At 41.9% G+C, this 25,718-nt stretch overlaps 1 protein-coding gene across 2 annotated transcripts in view; it reads right to left on the reverse strand.

The window, feature by feature from the left end:
* Positions 1-3,872: 3,872 nt before the first annotated feature.
* arhgap32a (Rho GTPase activating protein 32a) overlaps positions 3,873-25,718 on the reverse strand; it is a 41,511-nt gene continuing 19,665 nt past the window's right edge. Inside the window, exons 6-23 of one of the 2 annotated variants that reach the window (XM_061782256.1) lie at positions 23,061-23,147; positions 22,856-22,993; positions 21,518-21,610; positions 21,198-21,320; positions 20,865-20,942; positions 20,029-20,110; positions 19,764-19,913; positions 19,155-19,257; positions 17,211-17,355; positions 16,957-17,039; positions 15,734-15,841; positions 15,513-15,658; positions 15,224-15,437; positions 14,681-14,829; positions 14,522-14,596; positions 13,027-13,365; positions 12,808-12,936; positions 3,873-12,307 (exon numbers count right to left, since the gene is read on the reverse strand). In XM_061782256.1, the coding sequence (XP_061638240.1) occupies positions 10,401-12,307; positions 12,808-12,936; positions 13,027-13,365; positions 14,522-14,596; positions 14,681-14,829; positions 15,224-15,437; positions 15,513-15,658; positions 15,734-15,841; positions 16,957-17,039; positions 17,211-17,355; positions 19,155-19,257; positions 19,764-19,913; positions 20,029-20,110; positions 20,865-20,942; positions 21,198-21,320; positions 21,518-21,610; positions 22,856-22,993; positions 23,061-23,147 (4,149 nt within the window). In that variant the 3' untranslated portion in view covers positions 3,873-10,400. Of the gene's footprint in view, positions 12,308-12,807; positions 12,937-13,026; positions 13,366-14,521; positions 14,597-14,680; positions 14,830-15,223; positions 15,438-15,512; positions 15,659-15,733; positions 15,842-16,956; positions 17,040-17,210; positions 17,356-19,154; positions 19,258-19,748; positions 19,914-20,028; positions 20,111-20,864; positions 20,943-21,197; positions 21,321-21,517; positions 21,671-22,855; positions 22,994-23,060; positions 23,148-25,718 lie in introns of both variants that reach the window. The other variant, XM_061782255.1, reaches the window with a different exon arrangement.

The following is a 25,718-nucleotide window of genomic DNA, read 5'->3' on the forward strand; positions in this document are numbered from 1 at the left end:
CGGAAGATACTGGTGCTGCATGGTGGGAGTTCAACTGACTTCACAATAAGCAGCAGTTTGGCAAATAGTGAACAATCCATCAAAAAGGAGGCTTCAAGCTGTTCAATGCCACTTGCCTTGGGAAAAGGCCGCTTCCCTTAATGCTAACGAAGAATGCAAAATGCCGGTCACATGCTAACGGTTAACATCGATAGCTGCAGTGTTAGATCTTTCAACACAAAGGGTTGAGCAAAACATGCAGACAGATAATATAACAATACTCACAGGCATATATTTCTTATCCTATACAAAAAAATAACTAACTTTCTCAGTCACTTGCAGTGGTAGTAGAAGAAGATGTCTATTCTTCTTCGTTTGTGTCTGCATGACTGTACAGTATTATACTGCCTCCCACTGGCCAAGGCGGGCACACCAGAAGGAGCAGCAAAATGAATTAGATTGCAACATTAAATCATGCGCACACTGTTTAATTCTTTACATTCTATGTTACTTCTTGGGTACGGATTAATGCAAAGCCAGCTTTTGAAACAACAAATTTGCTCAAATTATTTGGAGGTCAATCATCTCATTGTGATAGCATACCCTACAAATGATCTGGTTTGGTCATGCGCTACAAAACATTTTTCTTTTTAAAATATTGTCACTTCTAAATTCCATCCATCCATCATCAACACCGCTTATCCTGGTTAGGGTCGCAGGAGCCTATCCCAGCTGACTTCGGGCGAAAGGCGGACTACACCCTGAACTGGTCGCCAGTCAGTCGCAGGGCACATATAGAGACGGACAACCATTCGCATTGTCACTGAGTGGGAACTGAACCCACGCTGCCCGCACCAGTCAGGCGAGTGCACCACTACACCATCAGTGACACTTCTAAATTCCCTCCAATGCAATTCTGATTTACAAAAAAAATAATAATAATAATAAATCTAAAAAAAAAAAAAAGAAAAAAAAAAAAAAGAATTTGACAAAAATAGTCAGTTGAAGTTACTGTAATTGGCAAGCTATTTTTAGAACAGAAATGTGGACTACTCATCATATAGTCCTTGGGGTCTACCTGGTGCCCACGCCAATCAATACTAAACAAAAAGACAATATAACAGCTTGACGAAAGGAAGAAATTAATCTTTGCCAATCACCACAGACGTGTTTTGCAAGTTGAAGTTGTAACAAGTTTTGCGCTGACCAACCAATCAGAGGAAGTGCTGATGTCGTGAAGTGAAGTGAGAATCTATAGGAAATCTGATTGGTTAAAGAAACAGTCCCATTGCTAATGTAGTTTATATAGTATAGTTATATGGGCCAGCACGATGAAGGCCTTGGACAGATTAAATTGACATTTGAGCGCATACAGGCGGAACTCTGGAAGCAGTGTAGCCAATAAATTGCTATGACGTGAAAAGAACAAACATTTGGGAATAAAGTAATACAATTTCATTGAGCAAATATTAGAATTGAGGTTGTAAATGTAGCAGAGAAAGCATTGCGCCTGCGCCCAAACAAGATCCCTTCTGCTTTTTAGTGACAACGCCAACACATTATAGTGGGGCTAGCTGAGAAAGTGTCAACTTTGAAGGTTCAAAGTTGTATTCACAGATGAGTCTTTTGCAATGTAAGCGCTTTATTTTTGGGTAGTTTCTGCCGAGTCAGCACATCCTCATCGCACACACACACACACACACACACACACACGCCATCAGACTGCGTCCACAAGAGATTTACATTATCATAAAAATAGCCCTAAATGGAAAAAATTGAGCATCACATCATCATAGTTATGATGCCGGATGCATGAGTCATAACATAGCAGCAACACTGTGTGAGCCTGTTTGCATCAGCATCAAACGCCAAGTTTCACTGGTAGGGCTGGCACTTTTTTACAAAAAAATACAAAATAAAAACAGCCCCCAAAGGCAACTCCACATCGCATCATGAAATTTGCAAGACATGTCTGTCATGAGTAGAACTACAAAAAAAAAGTCTCAAGAACCCATGCAGGAAAAGGCACAAGAGGTCTGCAATTTTGGGTTCCAAGCAGACATTCTTGGGTCATTTCGGCCATGTCCAGGCATCCTACAAAGTCAGATTTTTTCCGAGTGACAGCGGTGCCTTGTGATACGAGTGACTACACTTATGAGTTTTCGAGATAAGAGCTCTTGTTCTACCGATTTTCTGCTTTGACTTGCAAGCGTGGACATGGGAAACTCACATCACAATAAGCAGCACTTTGGCAAATAGTGAACAGTTCTTCAAAAAAAGAGCCTTCAAGCTGTTTATTGGCACTCCCAGTTGAAGTTTACTGTCAAACTAAAAAGAAAACAAAGAGAATTACACCTTGTGTAATTCAAACAACCACGTAGCTTAGCCTTTCAGTCCGTGAATGCTAATGCTAATTAACATCTATGTTGTGGTGCTATAACCCTTTCAGCAACGGATTGAACACAAACGGTGCAGCAACACATGTAGAAAGACAATATAGCCACAGTCATATATTCTTTATTCACTGTGCGGAATGATCAATACTAGTGCTGTTCTAATGAGCTGAGAGGAGTTGAGACATTTTAATGAACACTGTATGTCTTACTGCCCCTAGGTAGCTACGGAGGGCACACCAGAATGAACAATTGATGCAGTGTGACAAAAACGGTTTAATTATGTTTAATTCTATTTAATTATGTCATTATTTCGGCGGCAAGGTTGGCGACTGGTTAGCACATCTGCCTCAGTTCTGAGGACCGAAGATAGCTGGGATAGGCCCGCGTGAGGATAAGCAGTACAGAAAATGGATGTCATTATTGCATGTTTCTCTCGTACAATACTATGGATTGGTATTTTTCCTCATTAAAATACACATTACAACAATTGTTTTTTGTTTGTTTTTTGCGGGGGGGGGAAGGCTGGAACGGATTAATGGTATTTCCTTAAATTTAAATGGGAAAAGATCATTTGAAATACAAGCGTGGTGACAGAACGGGTTAAACTTGTAACTCAAGGCACCACTGTATGTTGCCCTATTGCTATCATATTTGAACCACGTTATCACACCTTTAAAGAATGAAGTTATTTTCCTGTTGGATGGTGTCCCAGTAGCTTGAAACAAACGGAGCGCAGAAACTGTACGCCTCCTCACCTTTTATCCAGAAATGCTTTCTGTGTTGCCGTGCATATAATCCAGCGGTAAGAATCCATCCATCCATCCATTTTCTGAGCCGCTTCTCCTCACTTGGGTCGCAGGCGTGCTGGAGCCTATCCCAGCTGTCATCGGGCAGGAGGCGGGGTAAACCCTGAACTGGTTGCCAGCCAATCGCAGGGCACATAGAGACAAACAACCATTCGCACTCACATTCACACCTACGGGCAATTTAGAGTCTCCAATTAATGCATGTTTTTGGGATGTGGGAGGAAACCGGAGTGCCCGGAGAAAACCCACGCAGGCACGGGGAGAACATGCAAACTCCACACAGGCGGGACTGGGGATTGAACCCGTGTCCTCAGAACTGTGAGGCTGACGCTCTAACCAGTTTCCACCGTGCCGCCGCGGTAAGAATCATAAGAATCAATCATCATTTTCTTTCACATGGTGGGCGGCCATTTTAGGTAAGATTGGGCTTTGCCGTTGACCATCAAATTTCAGGACAGATGATTGCGTTTCCTCGAAAACGGATTCATCACGTACGAATCCAAGCCTGAACACAATGGTGCAATTTTGAGCATTATTATAGCTTGATCATTTGTAAAATCACAAAGCATTGTATCCTTATTGTTTTCCATCCCGCTAAGCATTTCATCTCTTTAAAAGGCAGCTGATTTGCCAATTCAGAAATGGAACAATAAAATGAAATAAATCAAACAATTTAGAGGGTCTTCATGAATAAAATATGATTCTTAGTCTTTTTTTTATTCCTAAAAGAGGCTGCATTGATCAATCTCACAAGCTTCTTAAATCAAAAATCCATTGTGTTGTTAACTAGGCGACCACACAAGCGAACACACAATCAGCCAAGTGTTGATCAGTGTTGAGTGGGCCATCCTGTTCATTACCCCCTATTCTTTGTTATAATAGTAGCTTCTTGAAGGCATGATATTCTAAAGTATATCTACACACATTTCTGTACATTTGTATAGTTACTCTTAATATTTCACTTTTCATTTCAGGACAGGACTTTATTCTAGGAGGCATGAAATGAAAATCCAAAGTAAAAAATAATACTGTTTTATATATATATATATATATATATATATATATGCTGGTGGAGTTATTCTTAGTTTCTTATTTTATTATTAAAATATCCATCCATTTTCTGTACTGCTTATTATCACTAGGGTCGCGGGTGTGCTGGCTCCTATCTCAGCTATCTTCGGGCGAGAGGCGGGGTACACCCTGAACTGGTCGCCAGCTAATCGCAGGGCACATAGAAACAAAAAACCATTTGCGCGCACATTCACACGTACAGGCAATTTAGAGTCTTCATTTAACCTACCATGCATGTTTTTGGGATGTGGGACCAAAACCGGAGTACCCACGCAGACGGGGGGGAGAACTCCGTTACCTTTAGACATGTTTTTGTGGTGTTAAACATTTTGAACATTAAATATCCTGTCTTTGTAGTGTATTCAATTAAATATAGGTCGAACATGATATGCAAATCATTGTATTCTCTTTTTATTTACAACCCCAATTCCAATGAAGTTGGGATGTTGTATTAAACATAAATAAAAAACAGAATACAATGATTTGTATTTGATGTTCAACCTATATTTAATTGAATACACTACAAAGACAATATATTATTATTTATTGTTTTTAGCAAATAATCATTAACTTTGAATTTTATGGCTGCAACACGTTCCAAAAAAGCTGGGACAGGGTCATGTTTACCACTGTGTTACATCACCTTTTCTTTTAACAAAATTCAATAAACGTTTGGGGACTGAGGACACTAATTGTTGAAGCTTTGTAGGTGGAATTCTTTCCCATTGTTGCTTGATGTACAGCTTCAGCAGTTCCACAGTCCGGGGTCTCCGTTGTCGTATTTTACGCTTCATAATGCGCCACACATTTTCAATGGGTCTGGACTGCAGGCAGGCCAGTCTACTACCCGGACTCTTTTACTACAAAGCCATGCTGTTATAACACGTGCAGAATGTGGTTTGGCATTGTCTAGCGAAAATAAGCAGGGGCGTCCATGAAAAAGACGTTGCTTGGATGGCAGCATATGTTTCTCCAAAACCTGTATGTACCTTTCACCATTAATGGTGCCTTCACAGATGTGTAAGTTACCCATGCCATTGGCACTAACACAGCTCCATACCATCACAGATGCTGGCTTTTGAACTTTGCGTCCATAACAGTCCAGATGTTTTGTTTCCTCTTTGGCCCGGAGGGCACGACGTCTACAATTTCCAAAACCAATTTGAAACGTGGACTCGTCGGACCGCAGAACACTTTTCCACTTTGCATCAGTCCATCTTGGATGAGCTCAAGCCCAGAGAAGCCGGCGGCGTTTCTGGGTGTTGTTGATAAATGGCTTTTGCTTTGTTCCTGTGTCTTCCTGAGCCCATGTGGTGATATCTTTTACACATTGACGTCGGTTTTTGATGCAGTGCCGCCTGAGGGATCGAAGGTCACGGGCATTCAATGTTGGTTTTCGGCCTTGCCGCTTACATGCAGTGATTTCTCCAGATTCTCTGAACCTTTTGATGATATTATGGACCGTAGATGATGAAATCCCTAAATTTGTTGCATTTGTACATTGAGGAACATTGTCCTTAAACTGTTCGACTATTTTCTCACGCACTTGTTCACAAAGAGGTGAACCTCGCCCCACCTTTGCTTGTGAATGACTGAGCAATTCAGGGAAGCTCCTTTTATACCCAACCATGGCACCCACCTGTTCCCAATTAGCCTGTTCACCTGTGGGATGTTCCAAACAGGTGTTTGATGAGCATTCCTCAAGACTTTCTCAGTCTTTTTTGCCACCTGTCCCAGCTTTTTTGGAACGTGTTGCAAAAACAATCAAGTTTATCATTTTGAACATTAAATATCTTGTCTTTGTAGTGTATTCAATTAAATATAGGTTGAACATGATTTGCAAATCATTGTATTCTGTTTTTTATTTACGTTTAACACAATGTCCCAACTTCATTGGAATTGTATGTAGTTCTGAAAATGAACATCATGAACAAGGCACTAAATGTTTCTTAACAATAATTGCACACAAAGAAGCATTTGGCGTGGCAGCTATGGCGTTTGTCCCTGGCGAGGCGACGTCACCCTCCAACTTGCACCTGCCCCATCTCAACATCTGGACACCAGCAGGTGTTCCCCAATCATTTCTCACACGGGTCAAAGTGACCCACGACCTACGACCACACTTAAACTCATCTCACGTTACTTGAAAGATTTTCCGAATCTTTTTACGCTCACGTTGGGATGCTATCTATGGGAATAAACTGGCATCTTTTACCACAATGTCTTGTAAGCACATTTTATGCAAATGGACCTAACTTTGCAATGTGCACAAACAGTCACTAAATACCAAAATCCTCATTGGGTGGCAGGTGAGCTGGAGCTAATGCTAGTTGACTTTGGTCAAAGGGCACATTGAATTCACACCTATGGACAATTTAAAGCTGACAGCAATTGGTCCATCAACTGACAGCAGTTATCGGTGGTAAACAGATTTGATCTTTTATCCCCAAAAAAGTAACATATCTACTATGTTTTATTATATTTATATACTTTGATTAAATCCTGTTTATACATTTAATTAATAGCATTATTTTGTCGACATTCATGTTTTTCGTTGTAATTGTACAATAATGGAATTTGTAATTGAAAATAAAAATAACGTTAATTTGATTAAATTGTTCTTGGTGAACAAAATCGAAAATACTATTATATATTTATGTTAAAGTACTATAGAATCATGTATATTTACAATTTTTAATAATTAAATAGAAGATGTATTTTAATATATGTAACAATATAATATAGTGTGAATATATATTTGAAAATGTTAATTCTAGTCCACATATTTTTGGGTTGAATAACAAAATATTTTGATTAACGCACTATTTAGCAATGAACCGATTAAATTCATGGGAAACTACATATACCATACTAAATTATATAATTAGATTTTCCGGGGTACTATGTACAAACAAAGTTAATATTGCCTCCCCGCTTTTTAAGTACTGTCATATGTACAAGTGTAACATGTCCAACTTTTAATATTTCCCAAATCCTTCTCATGCAAAGTTTGAGCAAGGTTTCTAGGAATGTTTTATCGCTTTCCAAGCCAATTCTCCCCTTACAGAGAGAGAGAGAGAGAGAGTGAGCGAGAGAGAGAGAGAGAGAGAGAGAGAACTGCAACTACAAAATCTCAAGCTCCCTGTCAAACAGGTGAATGATTCTTTGTGGAAAAAATCATGTGCCGAAAGCAGCTCTGCTGTATCACGATGCAGCCTATAGAAAGAGATTGCTTTTGAACATTTAACTATGTGAGTGCCAACGGTTGTTTGTTTCCATGTGCCCTGCGATTGGCTGGCAACCAGTTCAGGGTGCACCCCGCCTCCTGCCCGACGATAGCTGGGATAGGCTCCAGCACTCCCGCGACCCTTGTGACGATAAGGGGCTCAGAAAATGGATGGCTGGATGAACTCGAGGCCGTCTCATTCTTTGTGTGCGTGTGTGTGGTTTGCTCCAGTGTGCCATAAATAATTTGCCTTCAACCTTCACTGCCATGAAAATGGAACGTGTTGCTTATGAGACAAGAAGGAGAACAGTAAGCATGCACTTTGAATGCCAATGTGCACATGAATAAACAATGACTGCGCTTCATGGTTCTGACCACTGACACCATGTGCTAGTGCACCAATATGTTACATATGCTGCAAGCAGCTGTCATTTCATGTTATTAACATGTAACTACATATATACACACATTGCATGTGTCATAAGTAACTATTGAAAAGAAATGTCTCATCATGGCCCTCTGTGCACAGAAAGGAGATCGAATCAAACTCTGGGGGCTAAGGCCTGTGTGAGGTGCTAGAGCGCCACCTATTGACCGTGAACAGGACTAGACGTGAGGGAAAAGATAGCCAAAATATTAGAAACACCACACAGTGTGATTCAGTACATCATAAACTAATAAAATAAGTCCCTTATTTGGAATGCATGATGATATATTTATTCTCTCTTTTAAGACAAGCATTCAAATGAAATGTCTTATTAGAATAAACTCCTCTACATAACTTAAATGAGAAAAACATTTTTGGAATAATAATATATGTCACTGTTCCGCCATTGTTGGGACCAAACAGCAATAGACAAAAATAGACTTTTCTCACAAGGCGAGCTGCGTCAATCGAAGGTAGAGAGCATATACACGATAGCTTAATGATCTCGTAAAACATCAAAGAAGTGAACAATTGTGATGAGGTTGATTCCCGTTTTTGAAAAAAGTGCTCATGTTTGCATTTACGAGGATTCCGAGCGAGCAGGCATTTTTGTTTGCACACAGAAAAATATATCACATTTCTATCAAGAGGTTTGAAGTAGACGTCACGCGAATGCATTGTTAAGACAATGTGTTTCCCTACAAAGTGCTTCCAGTCTGAGCTGACTGCAATGATACAGGTACAGTACATTGGCCACATTTTTAGTTAGTTGCGTGTCATTATAAAAAACACAGCAAGACCCGCGCACACACACACACACACACACACAAAAAAACATTGTTCAATACACATTCTTGAGTGTAATTTTTGAGATAATCAAAGTTTACCTTGTCTTCCCTTGGGTTTTATGCAACTAAAACATGACAGCCAGTTTTCTTCTAAGCTGAAAGACTGAAGCAGAGATGGGGAACCTTTGTCCCATCAGAGACCATTTTGGTTTTGTGACGTTTCAGAGGGCCACACTTATTAATTCATCAAAAAAATCCAAAACATTTTTCCAAGCAACAAAAAAAAAAAAAAGAAAATAGTTTTTTGAATTCCACATTTATCGTTACATAAGTAATGCAATCATATTCTGTTAACATTTCAATTTGGGACGGCTTTATTGTTACATTGTCCACTACTCCTTCCCATACAAAGCAAACAACAAAATGTCATAGCTTTGACTGTTTTCTGCAAGGCTGCATCACTACTGAAATGATAACTGTGCCTCTATTAATATTCGATAATGGTGTTTATATAACATAAAAGTTGTGTGTAGGGTTGCAGCTATCAAATATTTGTACGAGTATTCTACTGATTATCCCGTCGATTAATCGAATTGGATAATTGGATAACAATTCATTCATTCTTTCATTTTCCGTAGCGCTTCTCCTCACAAGGGTCGCGGGCGTGCTGGAGCCTATCCAAGCTATCTTCGGGCGAGAGGTGGGGTACACCCTGAACTGGTTGCCAGCCAATCGCAGGGCACATATAAACAAACGACCATTTGCACTCACATTCACACCTACGGGCAATTTAGAGTCTTCAATCAACCTACCACGCATGTTTTTGGGATGTGGGAGGAAACCGGAGTATGCGGAGAAAACCCACGCAGGCACGGGGAGAACTCCGTTAGCTTTAGACGTGTTGTTGTGGTACACACTGCACTTCGGTGTTAAGTTTGAAATGATGCCAAACTTTGAACAGTCTTGGTCTTTTACGGGCTCTTTTCTTCTGGCTCGCTGGCATTGCGCCAACTTATTTCTATTTCTGTGTTGTGCCTGCAACTGTAGAAACATTAGTGGAAAAATTATCTCTGTGAAGCACTGAAGCAAAGATTTTCCTTTGACCTTTTTTTGTAATCAACTTGAGTTATTTGATTAATAGTTGCATCCCTACTTGTGCTTTTTATCTAATAAAACCATTATAAACAAAATACAATTCATATTTGATATGTCTATTTAATGCAGACGTAAAAGGACAATCGATGTGGGGGACATATGGGAGATTTTAAATGACTATATGCGATATGTACTACTTGAAAAATATTTATAATTCAGACTTAGTTTTTTGAAGGTTTGAGTCATTGAAGATGGAAACAATAATCATATTTTTACAGCAGTCCTGGGCAAAATTAGGAGGAGACAATTTTTGTCATTAGGGAGAAATGAGAGTGGCTTTTTAAAGGCAACAAATGTTCATTATTATCTGTTATGAACTGCTTGTTTGTATTTGGTCGTATCTGGGCTATAGGTTCCGCAGCCCTGCTCTAAGTTAAAATCATTGGTGGAGATGACACGAGCATCATGCCCCCCCCCCTCCCCTAGTGGCAGCTTTGGGCAGCTCCAGCGGGCTCAACAAAAGACTTAAAAACACAGTCGGCTGGTCTGGCAGATGATAAAGTGCTCTTCTCCTTTAGCCCCGCTGTGCATTGACATAAAAAGCAGTGGGCGTCACTCACGGACGCCGGCGTGTGTTCTGACTGCCGACTGATAAAAAGTTTCCTGAGCCTTGGACAGCAGCCTGTGTCCGTGGGGAGCGGCGGCGGAGGAGGAGGTGGTAGTGTCCGGGGTTGGCGAGTACCCTTTAGCGGATCTTGTGGGTTTAGGCCTGGGAGCGGCGTAAAAGCCCCCCGACATGTGCTCGGACTGCGTGGGCCGCACTTTCGTGCTCTGAGTCCTTCTGTTGGGCTGAGAGGAAAAGGATCCGGCGTGTTGGGCGTCCACAGGCGATTTGACGATGAGGTGGTGATGTTGGCGATTCTCTCTGGTGCTCTGCGAGCGCTCAGGCCTCCTGAGGATGCCGGCGCTTGCTCTCTTTAACGGATCCATTTGGCTTCTGTGGCCCAGCTCGGCAAAGACCCTCTCGGGCAGCGAGGGGATCTTACGAAGCGGCGCCTGCTGATGGTGCTGCGAGGCGTTCTCTTTCACGAGGACGCGACGCGGCTGCTGGGACGTGGGCGACGTGGCTTTGACGACGGTTTGGCTTTCTCTTCTGTCTGCGGACAGCATCCCGTTTCCTGGATCTGACTTACTCCTTACGTGCATTATCTCTCTTCCTGTCGAGCCAGCTGGCGAGACGGGACTGTCATAAGGAGATGGGCAAGGTTTTTTATTCTCCTGCTTTTGGTAAACCACAGAGTCCCTGCTGTCCATGAACAGCTCCTTACCCAGAGGGTGGCAGTGGCGTGGGGAGTAATAGAACTCAGGCTTGGTGGAGCGTGTCCTATAAGGCTGACTGTGGCGGATACTGTTGCGTGGGAAAGGATCCAAAGGATATCGGGGTCCGTCGCTAGTGTTCAAGTCCAGGTAAGGGTTATATAGCATTTGTTGTACGTGAACGTCCTCAAAGTGGGGCTGAACTAGCCTCTGATAAGCTGCTTCTTGCTCAGAATAAAAGTCAGGGGGCAGGATGTCGGCGGCGGCCAGCTCGTAGCGACTAATCTGCGGGGCGTGGAAGGAGCGAGCCCTCCTGATGGCGGGGTGCAGGGCGACGCTGTCTTCAGACCTCTGCCAGTGGCCTTGTTGTTGCTGACTGGCGCCCATTAGGTGCTCGCCTCGATAGTAGCGTCTGTACTGAGGAGACATGGGCTGCACTAAGCCAGAAGAACTGCAGCGGCTCTCCGAGGCCTGCCTGTACACGCGTCTCGGCCCCGAAAAGTGCCGGGGCAGAGCGTCAGGTCGAGGGCAGCGAGCTAGTCTTCCAGAGTGACTCTGACGCGGGGGCTGACGGTGCATGTTGCGGTAGACGCCGTCGAGCGGGCCCAGCGCTCTGTAGGCGTAGTTACGGAAAGACGGAGACTGGAAAGGGCGTGGGAGGACTTCGTCGATGGAGGCGGGCACGGAGGTCTCGGCGAGAACGGCGCGGAAGTTAAAGATGTTGATGGAGTCGGTGTTGGCGTACACCGGGGAAGTTAAGGGGCTGTGTGGGGAGCAGACGGGGTCAGTGGGAGTTGAGACACCCACGCTTTGATAGGCGGGCTCCTCTGGTGTGACGGCGCCGTGTCGGGAGTCCAGGCTGCCTGAGCCGAGCGGGCTGACGTTGGGCGTGAAGTTACTCTCCGGGCCGTCGGTGGCCCGCGAGCTGAGGTGCGCGGGCAGGAAGTGTAGCGGAGTTTGCCACTGGGAGGGGCCGCCATACGCCTGCGGATACACCTTGAGGTCGAGGGCCGACGGCCGTGCGGGCCTATCCTGAGCTTCCTGTTTTTGGAGAGGCCGAGTCGGGTGGTTTCTTCTTCTCTGTGAGCCGCCGCAGGCCTTTTGCGCCGACTCGGCCAGCGCCAGCGCCAGCTTGCGTGCGGCGCTCGTCGGGGAAGGGTGAGGAGGGAGAATAGACACTGAACTCATAAGTCTATCTGCTCCTGGGGGGGCAGAAGACAAACAACGCTACAGTATGACAAGACAAACAAAGCTATGGTAAGACGTGATGGGACAGGACACAAAAGCGTTCATAAGAATCTACATTTAGATGCTAACTCCAGACAGTGCATCCCAAAAGCATCCAGAATACTTTTTCCACATTTTATGTTCAAGCCTTTTTCCAAAATGGAGTTGTCAAAATTCTACACACAAAATCCTATGACAACATGAACATTTTTCAGTATTGAGCAAAGGCTGTGAATCCTTAGCTACATGTGATTTTTTAGTTTGTTTGTGTTTTTTATTTTTAATACATTTGTGAAAATCTAAAAAAAAAAAAAAAAATGCTGTGGTGTTGTGTGCAGAATTTCATGCAAAAAAAAAATCAATCAATCAATCCATTTTAGAATGAGGCTGTGAAATAACAAAATGTGAAGCGCTGAAAATGCTTTTTGCATGCATTGTACAAGAAGTGATGGCTTTAAAGGCAAGTCATACTGACCTGGATCAGGCAGGTTCTGTGCAGAGTCTGTTAGCGCTGAGGCTTGACTCGCTCCACTGCGTGGGCTGCAATGTCGGTAAGGCGCTCGGGGCTCCTTCCCATCTGCCATCAAACCTTCACGCGTTTCTGCTGTTGGGGGGGAGAAGTGAGAGGTGGAGGTGAGGCAGATGCTTAAGCCTGAACATCTGCTGATTTCTTTTGGAGTGGCGTTTTTCTTACCTTTTCGAAACTGCACAGGGCTGCTGACATTGATCGGAGAGGTGGCGGCGTCTGAGTCGCCCCGCCTCAATTTGTGGCCCTCCCTGTTGCGTGGTGCCCGAGGAGTCGCGGAGGCCAGGCTGCACTGGAAGGACATGGGGTCGAAGTCCAGGGAGGACATTCCGGCAACAGGCGGGTAGAGGTCAATGTCGTCCTCCTGCAGTGGAGGTGAAAGTCCGTCTGCTCCGTTCTGACTGAACGGAGGTTTTCTTCTGGTCCTGCACGAGTCGTCTCTGCTGGATACGGGCACAGCCTCGCTGGTGGGGCGGGGGCGGAGATGGTGGTACTTTGGAGGCTCTCCTGGAGGGGAAAACATGATCAGACGGAACCTTCGCTAAGACCAAGGCCTTGTCCAAAGAAATATGGCTAAAATGTATGCGTTTTGGTCTTTTGTTGGCATGTAAACAAAGCCCATTTTTCATCGTCCTTATTGTATCAGTATTACTGAAGCATTGACATTTTGACACACTTACTGCACATCTGTTGTTGATGCATTACTGCACTAGTGCACATTTTTTTATGTTTTTGGTATAGTACCAGAATGATACCAAATACCGGCAACGAATATCTTGTGTGCTTGCTATTCATCTCGTATTTGCATACCCTCAGAAATAAGTGATGATTTACACATACAGTACGAGGAAACATATTTAGCATTGAGTTACACAATGTGCAAAATTACAGTAATTTAAAGATGGAAGGTGTGTCGGCAGGGGAGTTATTGAATCTATACATTTCTTCCAAGGACACAACTTTCATCACACACAAGACATTTGGTCTGCCTCGGATCCTTTGGAGCTGCGACATCAAGGTTTCGTGTTTTACGGAAAGTCCGCAAACTTCGCTGCAACACACAGACACAAAAACGTGCAATTTGGGCGGCAGGGGTCATCTGTCTAGTATATCCATCCATCCATTTTCTGAGCCGCTTCTCCTCACTAGGGTCGCGGGCCTGTCTAGTATAGATGGATCAAATTTGGAGGCAACCGGTAATATCTCTGGGACAAATCTGGCTATGAAAGACCACTGGAAATATCCAAACTAAGCCTAAAATGACTGCTTCAAATAAAAATGGCAGACTTCCTGTATATTTTAGGCCTCGGCTTGTTGAGACTCTTTTAAGGGTCTTCTCATGATAGACATGGCCACCAAATATTATGTTGCTGCGTGACACCGCCTTTGGGGGCTGATTTTTAAAAACGGAGTGCTAGAAATCTCTCTTTTATTGACCAACAGCATCAGAATGCACGACCAAGGCAGCTTCAGCTTATTGATTGACTACAAAGCCCATAACGCTTTACATATATAGTATTACACTATTGATCCAGCGAAAAATTAAGGTTACATGAGATTTCGAGATTTTTGTAATATTGGTGGACATAGATCATTTTGACAGTAGAGTGGGGGAAAACATAAATCTACATGTGCCATTAAACAACACTAAATTCATGATTACCTTCCAAATTGTGCAGAGAGGTGAGAGATTCTTCACTTTTTGCTGAGCGCAATGTACCGCTGTCACCTCTCCCACCTAATTCAGCAAGAAAAGTGAATAGTATGTTTCAATGCAACCAAAAATGAAAAACAGATCGAGATGCAGAGTCGTTGAGCCCACCTGGAAGTGCGATGCTCTTCATCTCATTGGGCTCGCTGGGGTGTCGCTTCAGCTTACGCTTGGACACAGAGTGGGACTTTCCCAGGTGGAAGAAGGACAGCCAGTTGCCCACGGGAGACTTCTTGGCCTTGCTTGGAGCCCGCTTGACACTACAAAACAGTCAAAAATTGAAAATAGGGGACTATTGTGGGACTTGTAAAGCTTATCTATATTAACTAGAAATGCATGGTCATATAAGATGGAAAAAAATGCAACCATTGTCGACAGTGCTTGTCGTCATTAGGGTTAGGGCAAGCTGGAGCCTATCCCAGCGCACTTTGGGTTGAGAGGGAGAACATGCAAATTCCACACAAGAAGGCCAGCGTCAGGAACCTCAGAACTGACCAAAAAAAAAACAATCTGGTTCCAGCTCAAAGATCATAAGAATGTCTCCAATCTCTGATGATATCCTTATTCATTGTAGCCTGTGATAGTTATGTTAACCTGCGATAGATGACAACCAAAAGAAAGCGTACAAAAAGCTGAGCTGGTCAGTGAACACACCTATCCAGTGGGAGCTCGATGACCGTATGGAACTTGCCCATCAGCGCCCCGGGACCCTCCCCCACCTCGATGTAATCACTGTGGCTGAGGCAGGGCGTGGTGGCGGGGGAGCTCAGCTGAGCCAGAGTGCGTGCTTGGGCCTCCTCCAGAGACAGCAGTTTGGTGGACGGGGAGGAGACCAGCAGAGACTTGGGTCGGGATAAGGTGTTGTTACCTTGGAGACAAACGCTTGGAGTCAGCGCCACTTTGCCGACAGAACACGCTGATGCGGTGGTGCTTTTGGACTCACCGGCGCTTTCCCGTATGATGGCGTTGAGCTTGGTGCTGAAGAGCGCCTCGGTGTTGTTGAGGATGAACTCCACCACCACGGACTGAATGCGTACCTCCATGAAGGCCGCCGTGCCGCTGAAACAGGCCGACTCGATCTGTCTGGACCTAAAACGCACATCCAGACGTGATGGAGTTGAGCACTGTCACAGCTGTCATTTATCACTTTAATCTCTGACTCACCTAAGCAGGTTTGGTGCCCACACGATGGCCAAGTTCTTAGTGTGCATGTTGGTGCTGGAACTAAAGGTGGCCAGACGGGTCAAATGTCTCATGAGGTACTCTAGCGTCCTGCACACAAAACCACGGTCACGATGAGTGTCACCATTGCAAAAGTGGAAAACATTCATTTTGCTTCCTGTCATGAGCACACTGCTTTTACTGTTACTGGCCATTAAATTAGGAAAACCTGCACAATATAATGGGACTTATGGGAGCAAATAAATCTATATTGTTCATCTTGTTTTCTTCGGGTTTTTTTTATTTATTTATTTTGTTCAGCCAAATTATTTTTGTTCTGGTACAGATAAAGTCTTACCTTGCTAATAATTTAGGCTGTCACTCCAGCTTACATCCGAACTGTCACTGCTTCCAGGTGTGACGTGTCTAAAAACTTCTTCAACGGCGGCGGGGATGTGGAGAGCGTACTCGGTCAGGTCGGGGAACTTTATTTTGAAGGTTTTCCGACACGATCGGCTGTTTTTAAACACGTCGCACCAGGAAGCAGTGACACCTCTGACAAATGGCTGAAACTGTCAGCAAGGTAAGAGAATTTCTCTTTACCAGAAAAAAATCATTTGTCTGAACAAAATAAATCTTACAAAACCTATTATGAGAGCGAATACCAGCGATGTATCAAACATTATTTATTATTTATTTTAAATTGTGTCAAATATATTACATGTGTTGCTATCAAACTCTATTATTAGGTAAATTCCCAAAAATATACTGTTATGGAGTTTCAATTACAATTGTCCCTATCCATGTAAAAAAAAAAAAAAAGACATAATAAAGTTGAATATTAATTGACAACTGTTAGACAATATGTATAGTGGCGTACAAATTCCTTGTACTTAGTTTTTAATATTTTGGTTACCTTATGTAGCTACAAGAGACAGGTAAAACAGCTCTCAGTATGACACTTTGCAGTTGTACAACCTCAAAAATAAATGTATTGTTTAAGTATGACCTCTGTAAAGAATTAAAAAAAAAAAAAAACATGACTAGTTTTAAAATGTTATTTTACTGGATGTCATTTGATGTACCTAATGAAGTGAGTTGAGTGTTAATGTTTTCATCTTATATGTTGTGGCTCAAAGCTTAGTTTTCCATTTTGTGAGTTATAATGTAAATGTTGAAGTTATACTTGTGGCCACGTGGGTGCGCCACTGAGCAGTAAAGACGACCTGTAATGTGGAGGAGGCAGCTGCTGGATGACATTGTGGATTTTAACCAGCCTTTCCTCATCTGTGGCTGCAGACACAGCCTCCTGTGAGGATAAAGCAAGCGAGATAGAGAGGCTTAGAATTCCATTCACTCTCTTTTATTCTACATTCAGAGCAGCCACTTCTAGTTGTTTAGCTTAGCAAGAACAACACTCCCACTGCTCCTGGAAAGCTCCGCAACTATCAGCAGCAACCGCTTAAATGCTCGCACTCACTGAGAACCTGTCGTACAGCTGGTAGGTGAGCAGAGGGTTGGGAAGCTCTCGGAAGTACAGCTTGCAAAGGGAGCCCACCGAATGGATGTCCTGTCGAAAGACATCTCGGCTCAGGTCGGGAATCTGCTCAGAGTCGAACTCGTGCCTGAACGTGGACACATGAAAACCCTTAGATAACATACAGAACAGCGTGGGAAACATCCTACTGACCATCTGTGCATTTGTACATTAAAAACAAATGCTGCACAATTAATTCACAATGTTTCTGTGTCTTATTAAGATAACTCACATGGCATACAAACAGGAGATAGAAAAAGTCAAATAGCAGAGGAAGTAGAAGATAATGGTAAGTCAAAATAAAGTTGCAATTTTAGATTTTAAAAAATGCATAAAAGAAGGAAGAATATGATGCGTTTGACAAATCCCGAAATATGTATTCATTGTGCTAGTCAGAGGAGCTATCAGGAGGAGCTGTTCTCCAAGACCAGTGATTTACGTGACGTTTCAATTGTATCCGTTTTGATTTGCCCAAATTTATATAGTATACACTGTAAGTGGTTATGAGTGATAATATACTTCTATGGCTTTTTGTCTTGCAACAAAGGGCTTCATTGTCATTACAGTATGACACAATTCTCCTACCTTTATGAATTTTGTCTCATACCATTGATACAGTCATTCGTTCATTTTCCGTACCACTTATCCTCACTAGGGTTGCGGGCGTGCTGGAGCCTATCCCAGCTGACTCTGGGCGAGAGGTGCGGTACACCCTGAACTGGAACAGCCAATAGCAGGGCACATAGAGACAAACAACCATTCGCACTCACATCCACAACTACGGGCAATTTAGAGTCTTCAATTAACCTACCATGCATGTTTTGGGGATGTGGGAGGAAACCGGAGTGCCCGGAGAAGGCCCACGCAGGTACGGGGAGAACATGCAAACTCCACACAGGCGAGGTCGGATTTGAACCCGGATCCTCAGAGCTGTGAGGCAGATGTGCTAACCAGTCGCTCACCGTGCCGCCCCATTGCAACATTAGTCTTCTAATTACCACTTATGTCTGATAATGTTATGATTTTATTTTAACTCTTTTTCCTTGTAACATTATGACTTATGTCTTGTAAAATTTAGATTATTATTGTAATTTTCTCCCAATTCTTGTAATACTGTAAAACAAGTCTTGTCTCATATTGTTACAAGTTTATTCTCATTCCTTACAACTTCAATCTTATACATGGAAGAGGTTATTCTAGCACACTCTATTATGACTTGATTATCAGAATCAGAATGCCTTTATTGTCATTGCATTAAATCCGAAATTGGAACCCCGCTCCAGTAATGTGCTTCTTCCACACATCAAATCTAAAAACACAGTAACATCAATAACCACACTCCTCATATAAAACTGTTGCAATAATTTATGGGAATAAATAATAGTGTTCCGCATTGATAAAAGTTCTTCAGTATTATGATATCATTACCAATTTATTCTTGTAACATGATGCGCTTAAACAAGTATTCATTGCGCTAATGAGAGGAGCTACTGAGAGGAGCTGCACACAAAAACTTTATTCTTGAAATATTGAGAATTTTTTTTATAAAGACAAAGGAGATCAAATCCTTTGTCATTGTGAACACTGTCAACAACATTCATCAGTGAAATGCAGTTTCGCAGCTCTCCAAGGTAATTGCGCAATTGTATTACTTTTCTTCTATTCAGTGTAGCCCTAATACTCCTTTATAGAGGGAGAGGAAAATACGATTATTCTTTCGAAATTATTTAAGTCGACCTTGTTCTCTTCTCTAGCTCGTTTTAATTTCCAGCATTTTTAAGCACTTTGTTAAAAATGTAACATTTAAATTCAAGCATTTTCAAGAAGCTCAAGCACAAGTTAAGAGATTTTTGATTATACGAATTTATATTTAAGTAACAAACCAACCTGAGTTTCTGGATGTTGGAGGAGATTCCAGACAACCTGTAGATTCCATCCACCACGCCGTGCTTCTCGATGAACTCGGCACAGCTTTTCACAACCTGAGGGACTGCAGGTGAAGACCAAAATGAGCTATTTGAACTCATCATTAACCCAATATGATTGCGATTTGTTTTGTTACAGGCGAGCTGCTCACCACCTGCGGGGATGTGCAACACAGTGTGAGTCACCATGAGCTATAATGTTCATTGCAGTGCAATTATGGTAAATGGATGAACATGGCTGGTGATATTAAGCCTTATTCTCCCCCCCCGCCTCACTATCAATAAATCCCTTGAGAGGATTAAAAACAGACAGCAAATTGATCCGACTGCCATGTGCTGGGTAATGCTGCTACTCTCGTTTTTTGATCTAAATTTATTGTTGGGATTTACAGTGGCAAGCATGTATTGTTTTTGGGTGAGGTTTTTTATTTTCTCTCTTTTATTTTTAATTCTTGCACACCTAATGCATTTTTATACCAAGACATATTCCTTGCACTGAGATTGTGTTGCACACATTACTAGCAATAAACCTGATTCAGGTTTTGCATCATTTCACCTTTATGCAGTTCACCTTCGTGTTCCGAGCTGTGGAGGTGTTCGCCCAGGTCGCAGCCAAACACTCGCTCCCTGAGAATGCCGCGCTGGCGAAGCTTCTGGGGTGGCGGCCGTGACTTCATGAAGGACCTCAGGAAGGTAACCAGCTTGCCGTGCTTCTTACATACTGATAATCACAACACATAAAAAAAAAAAAAAAAAACACTTAAATGCAATCTGTCTTACATCCCAGGAGAAAGTTGTAAATCATTTATGCAGTAAAGTGAAAGGCAGTGGTGTACCTGGTTTGGGCACTGAGCTTTGAACACTAGGAGGGAGCTTATCGTTTATCAGTTCGACACAGTCGCTTGGGAAGAAACCAACCTGAGAAGCGATAAAAACATTCATATACTTGTACCTTTCAAGGAGAAGCTAGCTGTCAGGCCATCATGGTGGGCAAGGGGGGAGGATCAAGTGAAATAGGTCAGCGAGCATGAGGGTAAGGAGGTGCTGCGAGGCAGAAAATGTCTAAATGCCACTGCAGCCAGCAGGTATCATGTGAATAGTTCTCTTAAAAATACTGCTTCCACCATTTGGGGATGGAAGCAATTAACCTCTTAGACAAACATGATTGACATCTGAAGAGGTGTTACAACTTGCTGTGTGATGTTACATCGTAACCATACATATCTTCTGTTCAAAACATGGTCAACATAAATGGAGAAATGTTAATGACCACTAATTTAGATACAAAATATGGATGTGCCCGTATGTGTGTTCACACAAATGATTGACATCTCTACAGTCTCTGATAGCCTGTTCCTGTCATGACAAGTTTTAAAATAATTAGAATTCCAGACATTAGATGAGGCCAATGAGGGATGAGTTTTCAAAAGATAATTCTAATAATATTCTACTGTCAGGTCATATAGAATTTTTTTTTTTTTTTTTAACTACAAACTCGATCTTTAAAGGGCTTCCATGTGTGTGTGTCGTCATTTTATAGCTTTCCATCGCTAATATTAAGTGCAAATAAAAAAAACACTATTTTTCTCTCACTCAAAAAACTGTAATGTAAGGGTAATATAAATAATACCACAAAAAAAAAAAAAAAAAAAAAAAACACGAAGCTGTTCACCTGAAAGCCATGTTTTCCTCTCCACCAGCCCGTGTCCTCTTTGGGAGGCATGTCGATGACCGATACAATGTCCCCTACCTAACACCAGAAGATATGATTACACTCTCATTATTATCCCTGTAGTCTACTCATCTGAATAATAATTTTTTTTTAAAAATAATCAAAAACCTGAATTTTACCTAAAACTTTGGGTAAAATATGGTCCAAACCTCAAACAAAAATCCACAACTTGAAGCTGATCTTGTCTCACAGTCTGTTTTACTTGAGTGTCTTTAGTATTTACTATATTTCTTTATAGATCACAGATCATATGTCATATCTGAGAAGTCTTACCTCAAAGGTCAACTCATCGGTGGCCTGTGCTGTGTAGCGTTTGGTGACATGGGCAGCGGCGATGGCGGGGACGTTGATGGACGCCTCCTCGGACACCAGCAGATGGTTCCCCTTGTTGTCAATCTACAAAACACAACATTTGACCACAGTCTTCCTTTCACATTAGACAAAATTAGATGAGAATCCGTACATTGATTAGACATGGACAAAACCTGTTGACACACTTAATATTTCAAATATCTTTTCGATAAAGATTTCTACTAGGCTACTTTATAGACAAAGAAAAATGTGAAGAAAAACTTAATAATAAGCTTTACTACCTCCATCCATGTGAGAACTGGACCACAGTTGATCTTGTTGTCAGCAATGACGGAGAAGCGGGACAAGTAGGTGGCCAACATCTTGGGTATTGACTGAAGAGAAACACTATTAGTGTTAAGACCCACTTCAGGGAAACTCAGAATTGGAACCCCCTAATTTGAAGCAAAGCTAAAAAAATAAGATTTGTATCTGTACGTGAAAATGTGAAACACAAAGCGAAAGAAGCTCACCATGTGTGAGAGGAAGCGCAACTGAGCATTCTGCGTGGATGCTGTAACTGCCCACAAACTCAAGCATAGTACGTGAACTGAAGCAATATTCGGCCAAATTTTGCTTGTAAACAGATTTGTTCGTGAAGCGACATTGCTGCAAAGTTTTGTGTTTGGATATCCGTTGCTTAAAGGCTGACTACACCCACATAGACACTAATTGTTAGCCTGTTTGCCTATGGTGTTTCCCATTGTATGCTATAGCGGAGGCTATGGGGTTGTTTCGAATACTCATGTTTTTTGCTTTGTTTGATGTATAGTTTGACAGCAACCTTCAGCCAAACTCCTGCAAGTTGTGAAGGGAGTTGACTCATCTGCCACCATACAGCGCTTGTATCCCAAGTTTGTGCTCACAAGTCAAAGCAAAAAAATCGGCTCGTATTTTAAAAAAAAAACCTCGGGACAGTCGTATCTCAAGGCAGAGGGTGGATAATAGAATACAAATAAAAAATGAAGATGAATATTATGGAGACCTGGGCAGAAAAATATATATGATTGCACTAAATTGTGGGGTAACCAAAAATCTCAGTCAACTGGAAAGCTAATTGTAGTCAAAGACATTATCTTCCCATAGCACAAGATCATCAATGCTATGCGGGCACGTGGTTTTCAGCAAGTGGGACAACGCTCAGTAGGTGCTGTTGTTTTGGTTTGCAATGGAGTTCAAACAGGCACAGCAGTAAACTCTTAAATGTCTGTGTGAACAACAGTACCTATAAACTGAGGCAATTAGTTACTACTTCTGATAGAGAAAGGGAGGCATGTATTTCTCTAAAGTGGATGACACACTGTCCACTAACTAGGGCACGGCATCTATTTGAGAGCGGGCATTATTTGGGGAAATACAATTTTGATGGACTCTATCTGACAGGTGTTCCTTTAACCATATGTTTATTATTGTGGTTGTAGTTTGTACTGGTGTAGAACTGCATTGCGTCAAACAATAAATATGGAATAAAAGGCACAATTTCTTATGCATGTCTTGTCTGAGGTCTCACTGGATTGTTCAGTTGTACGTTCATAAGAAGATTGATGTGAGAGGTGAGAGAAACAGTAGATGCACAGCACCTTGGCCGTGTCCTTCACTGGGTCGTATTTGGGCAGCTCGGTGAGTTGCGAGTAGCGGCGGTCATAGATGCACAAGTGCAGATGTTTGTCCAGAACACGGAAGTCCTCGTAGGATCTCTTCACCAGCCAGTTTCGAGCCTGGGTGAGGGGGAAAGTGTTGAAAAACCTCTTGATGTGAGGGGTTACATTGATGAACCAAGAGTACCTGGCAGGTGATCTGGACCAGAAAGAGCAGTTCTTTGGAGTCCTGGGCTCCCTTTGGTCCTTCACTATGCCCTTCTGCAAATCCCAACTAAAGAAGAAGCAGATGGAAAATAGGGGTTCAATACTAGAACTCACGTTCTAAATAATTGACTTCCTGTGTGGATGTGGCAACTTCATTACTACATTTATTACTAAAACCACTTACACACATTGGAAATGAGTAAAACTCAACTAAGAAAGAAATAATAAGATAAAGTCCGTTTTAACTCGGCTCGTATCGTTGGCATGTCATTATTAAGGATCACATTCATTCTCTAGTAATCAATCTCGTACTCTGAAACACATAATTCATTCCATAAGCTGCAAAAATATGAGCTCTTTGGGTCGGCTGCGTTTCAGCATCTTTTTCAACCTGCTCAAACCAACTGTCCTCTTTAGCGATGCTCTGTGTGGACCCCAAAAAAAACAACAACAACAAAAAAACAGTTTGGGCATTGGCAGATGTGGAAGCAACGAGTCGAGGGAGCTTCTGGTTATTTATAACAGTTTGAAGCGCATTGAGAAGGGCTGTTACACAACACGCGGCGACCCAGTTTACTGCTACGAGGTGGTGCAAAGGACCAGACTGAATGAGACATGGATTGTCTGCTAAAAATCAAAGAACAACTATTTAGTTATTCTTATTAAGCACCAACAGACGGAGCTCGGAACGAGGATGATGAGAAGCAGGATTAGACATTTTATCAACAGCAGAGAATTCAAACTCCATTTTAAATAATAGAATAGCATAAAGGTTAGACTTGCATTGAGAACAGCACCACCCCCACCCAAGGCCAATCTTAATTTGGTAACAAACTAATTAATATGCGTGTAATAATATCCGTGCAAATAGTCATCTCTTGCAATATTATCAAAATATTACAAAATCCATACATAGATTTTATGGTTTAAGCATTGGTTTTGCATTTGAATTAAGTACAAACCCCAATTCCAATGAAGTTAAAATAAATAAATAAATATTGGTTGTCAGATAAATAAAAACAGAACACAATGGTTTGCAAATGCCACATTCTGCATGTGTTACTGGCTTAGTAGGAATAGCCAGCAGTCCTGTCTCCCATTGAAAGTGTTATGAAGCGCAAAATACGACAACAGAGACCCCAGACTGTTGAGCAACTAAGTTGTACATCAAGCGAGAATGGGAAAGAATTCCACCTACAAAGCTTCAACAATTACTCTCCTCAGTTCCCAAATGTTCATTGAGTGTTGTTAAAAGGAAAAGTGATGTAACACAGTGGTAAATATGCCCCTGTCCCAGCTTTTTTGGAATGTGTTGCAGGCATCAAATTCAAAATGAGTGAATTTTTGCAAAGAAATACAAATAAATAAATAAATAAAGGTTTAGCAGTTTGAACATTAAATGTCTTTGTGGTGTATTCAGTTGAATATAGGTTGAAAAGGATTTGCAAATCAGTGTATTCTGTTTTTATTTAGTACATTCTACACAATGTCCCAACTTCATTTGTAATTTTTGCTTACTCCTTCCAACAAAACCCTCAAACAAAACACTTTGAACCCTCCTTGGCAGTGGTAACTTGGTTGTGCATGCCAACAAAACCTCTACTGTGATGTAAATTCAATTATTTAATGCACCCATTCAACCGAAATGCACCATAATTGATTGGAGTCTTCCATTGACAAAGATCCATCACGCCACAAAGCTTCAAAGAAATGAGTCGAGTAATCGCGCTAACATACAAATTAGTGCAGGTGAGGAAGTTTTAATATTGTCATTATGGCCAGTTGTATTTTATGGGCAATACTCCAAACTACCAATCAGCTCTCCTTGTTGAAGGTAACCAGAAAAAGGCACAAACCTTCACAAGGCCAAACGATCCCAAATCGGATTAGCGCCAAATTGTACACCTTCAAAGTTTCTTTAAGATTCATACATTCTAATGAAATTGAAAATGCCAGCAAAGTAAGAAAAAGTATTGCTTCGTCTGCAAATCTATCCAGATCTGAACTAAAAATATACTCTTGGTTTATGGCTCCACAAAATGAAAATTTGTGAAAATCGTTGAAGCAGTTTTGTGTACAGTAATCCTGCTAACCAACTAACAGTGATGAAAAAAACAACAACAACCTTATGAGCAGTTAATTACGACGGACCTCCGCCAAGATTGAAAAATGTGTAATTGAATCAGTACCAAAACTGTCCACCTATAGTTACACACTATTTTGTCATCATAACTCATGCATAACACCAATAGAACATAAAAGAATGAATAACAAATCCTTGATTTGCACATTTAGCGGGATCGGCACCAAAATGTGTCATTCTTTGTTGCCCCGGGATCAGATCCATGCATTATTCACAGGGAAAATCGGGACAGTGCTGCAAAATTCAAATCAGTTCGATTGCTTTTTTTGTGTAATCCTGCAAACAAAAAAAGCAAACGGAGATGCAAAAACAAAGTCCTTGGTGACAGTTACAATCAAAGTTTTCATTAAAGCTATGCATGAGCATCAGCACAAAGGCTAGCACACATGCACGTTACCTGCCTCGAATGCTGGAGGAAGTAGCTCTTGCTTTTATTCCATGACTTCGCAGAAGTTCCACAGCAAAGCAAAATGTTACCTTATAGGATTTAATTCA

Source organism: Phyllopteryx taeniolatus, chromosome 8 (assembly GCF_024500385.1).
Source record: "Phyllopteryx taeniolatus isolate TA_2022b chromosome 8, UOR_Ptae_1.2, whole genome shotgun sequence".
NCBI lineage: Eukaryota > Metazoa > Chordata > Actinopteri > Syngnathiformes > Syngnathidae > Phyllopteryx > Phyllopteryx taeniolatus.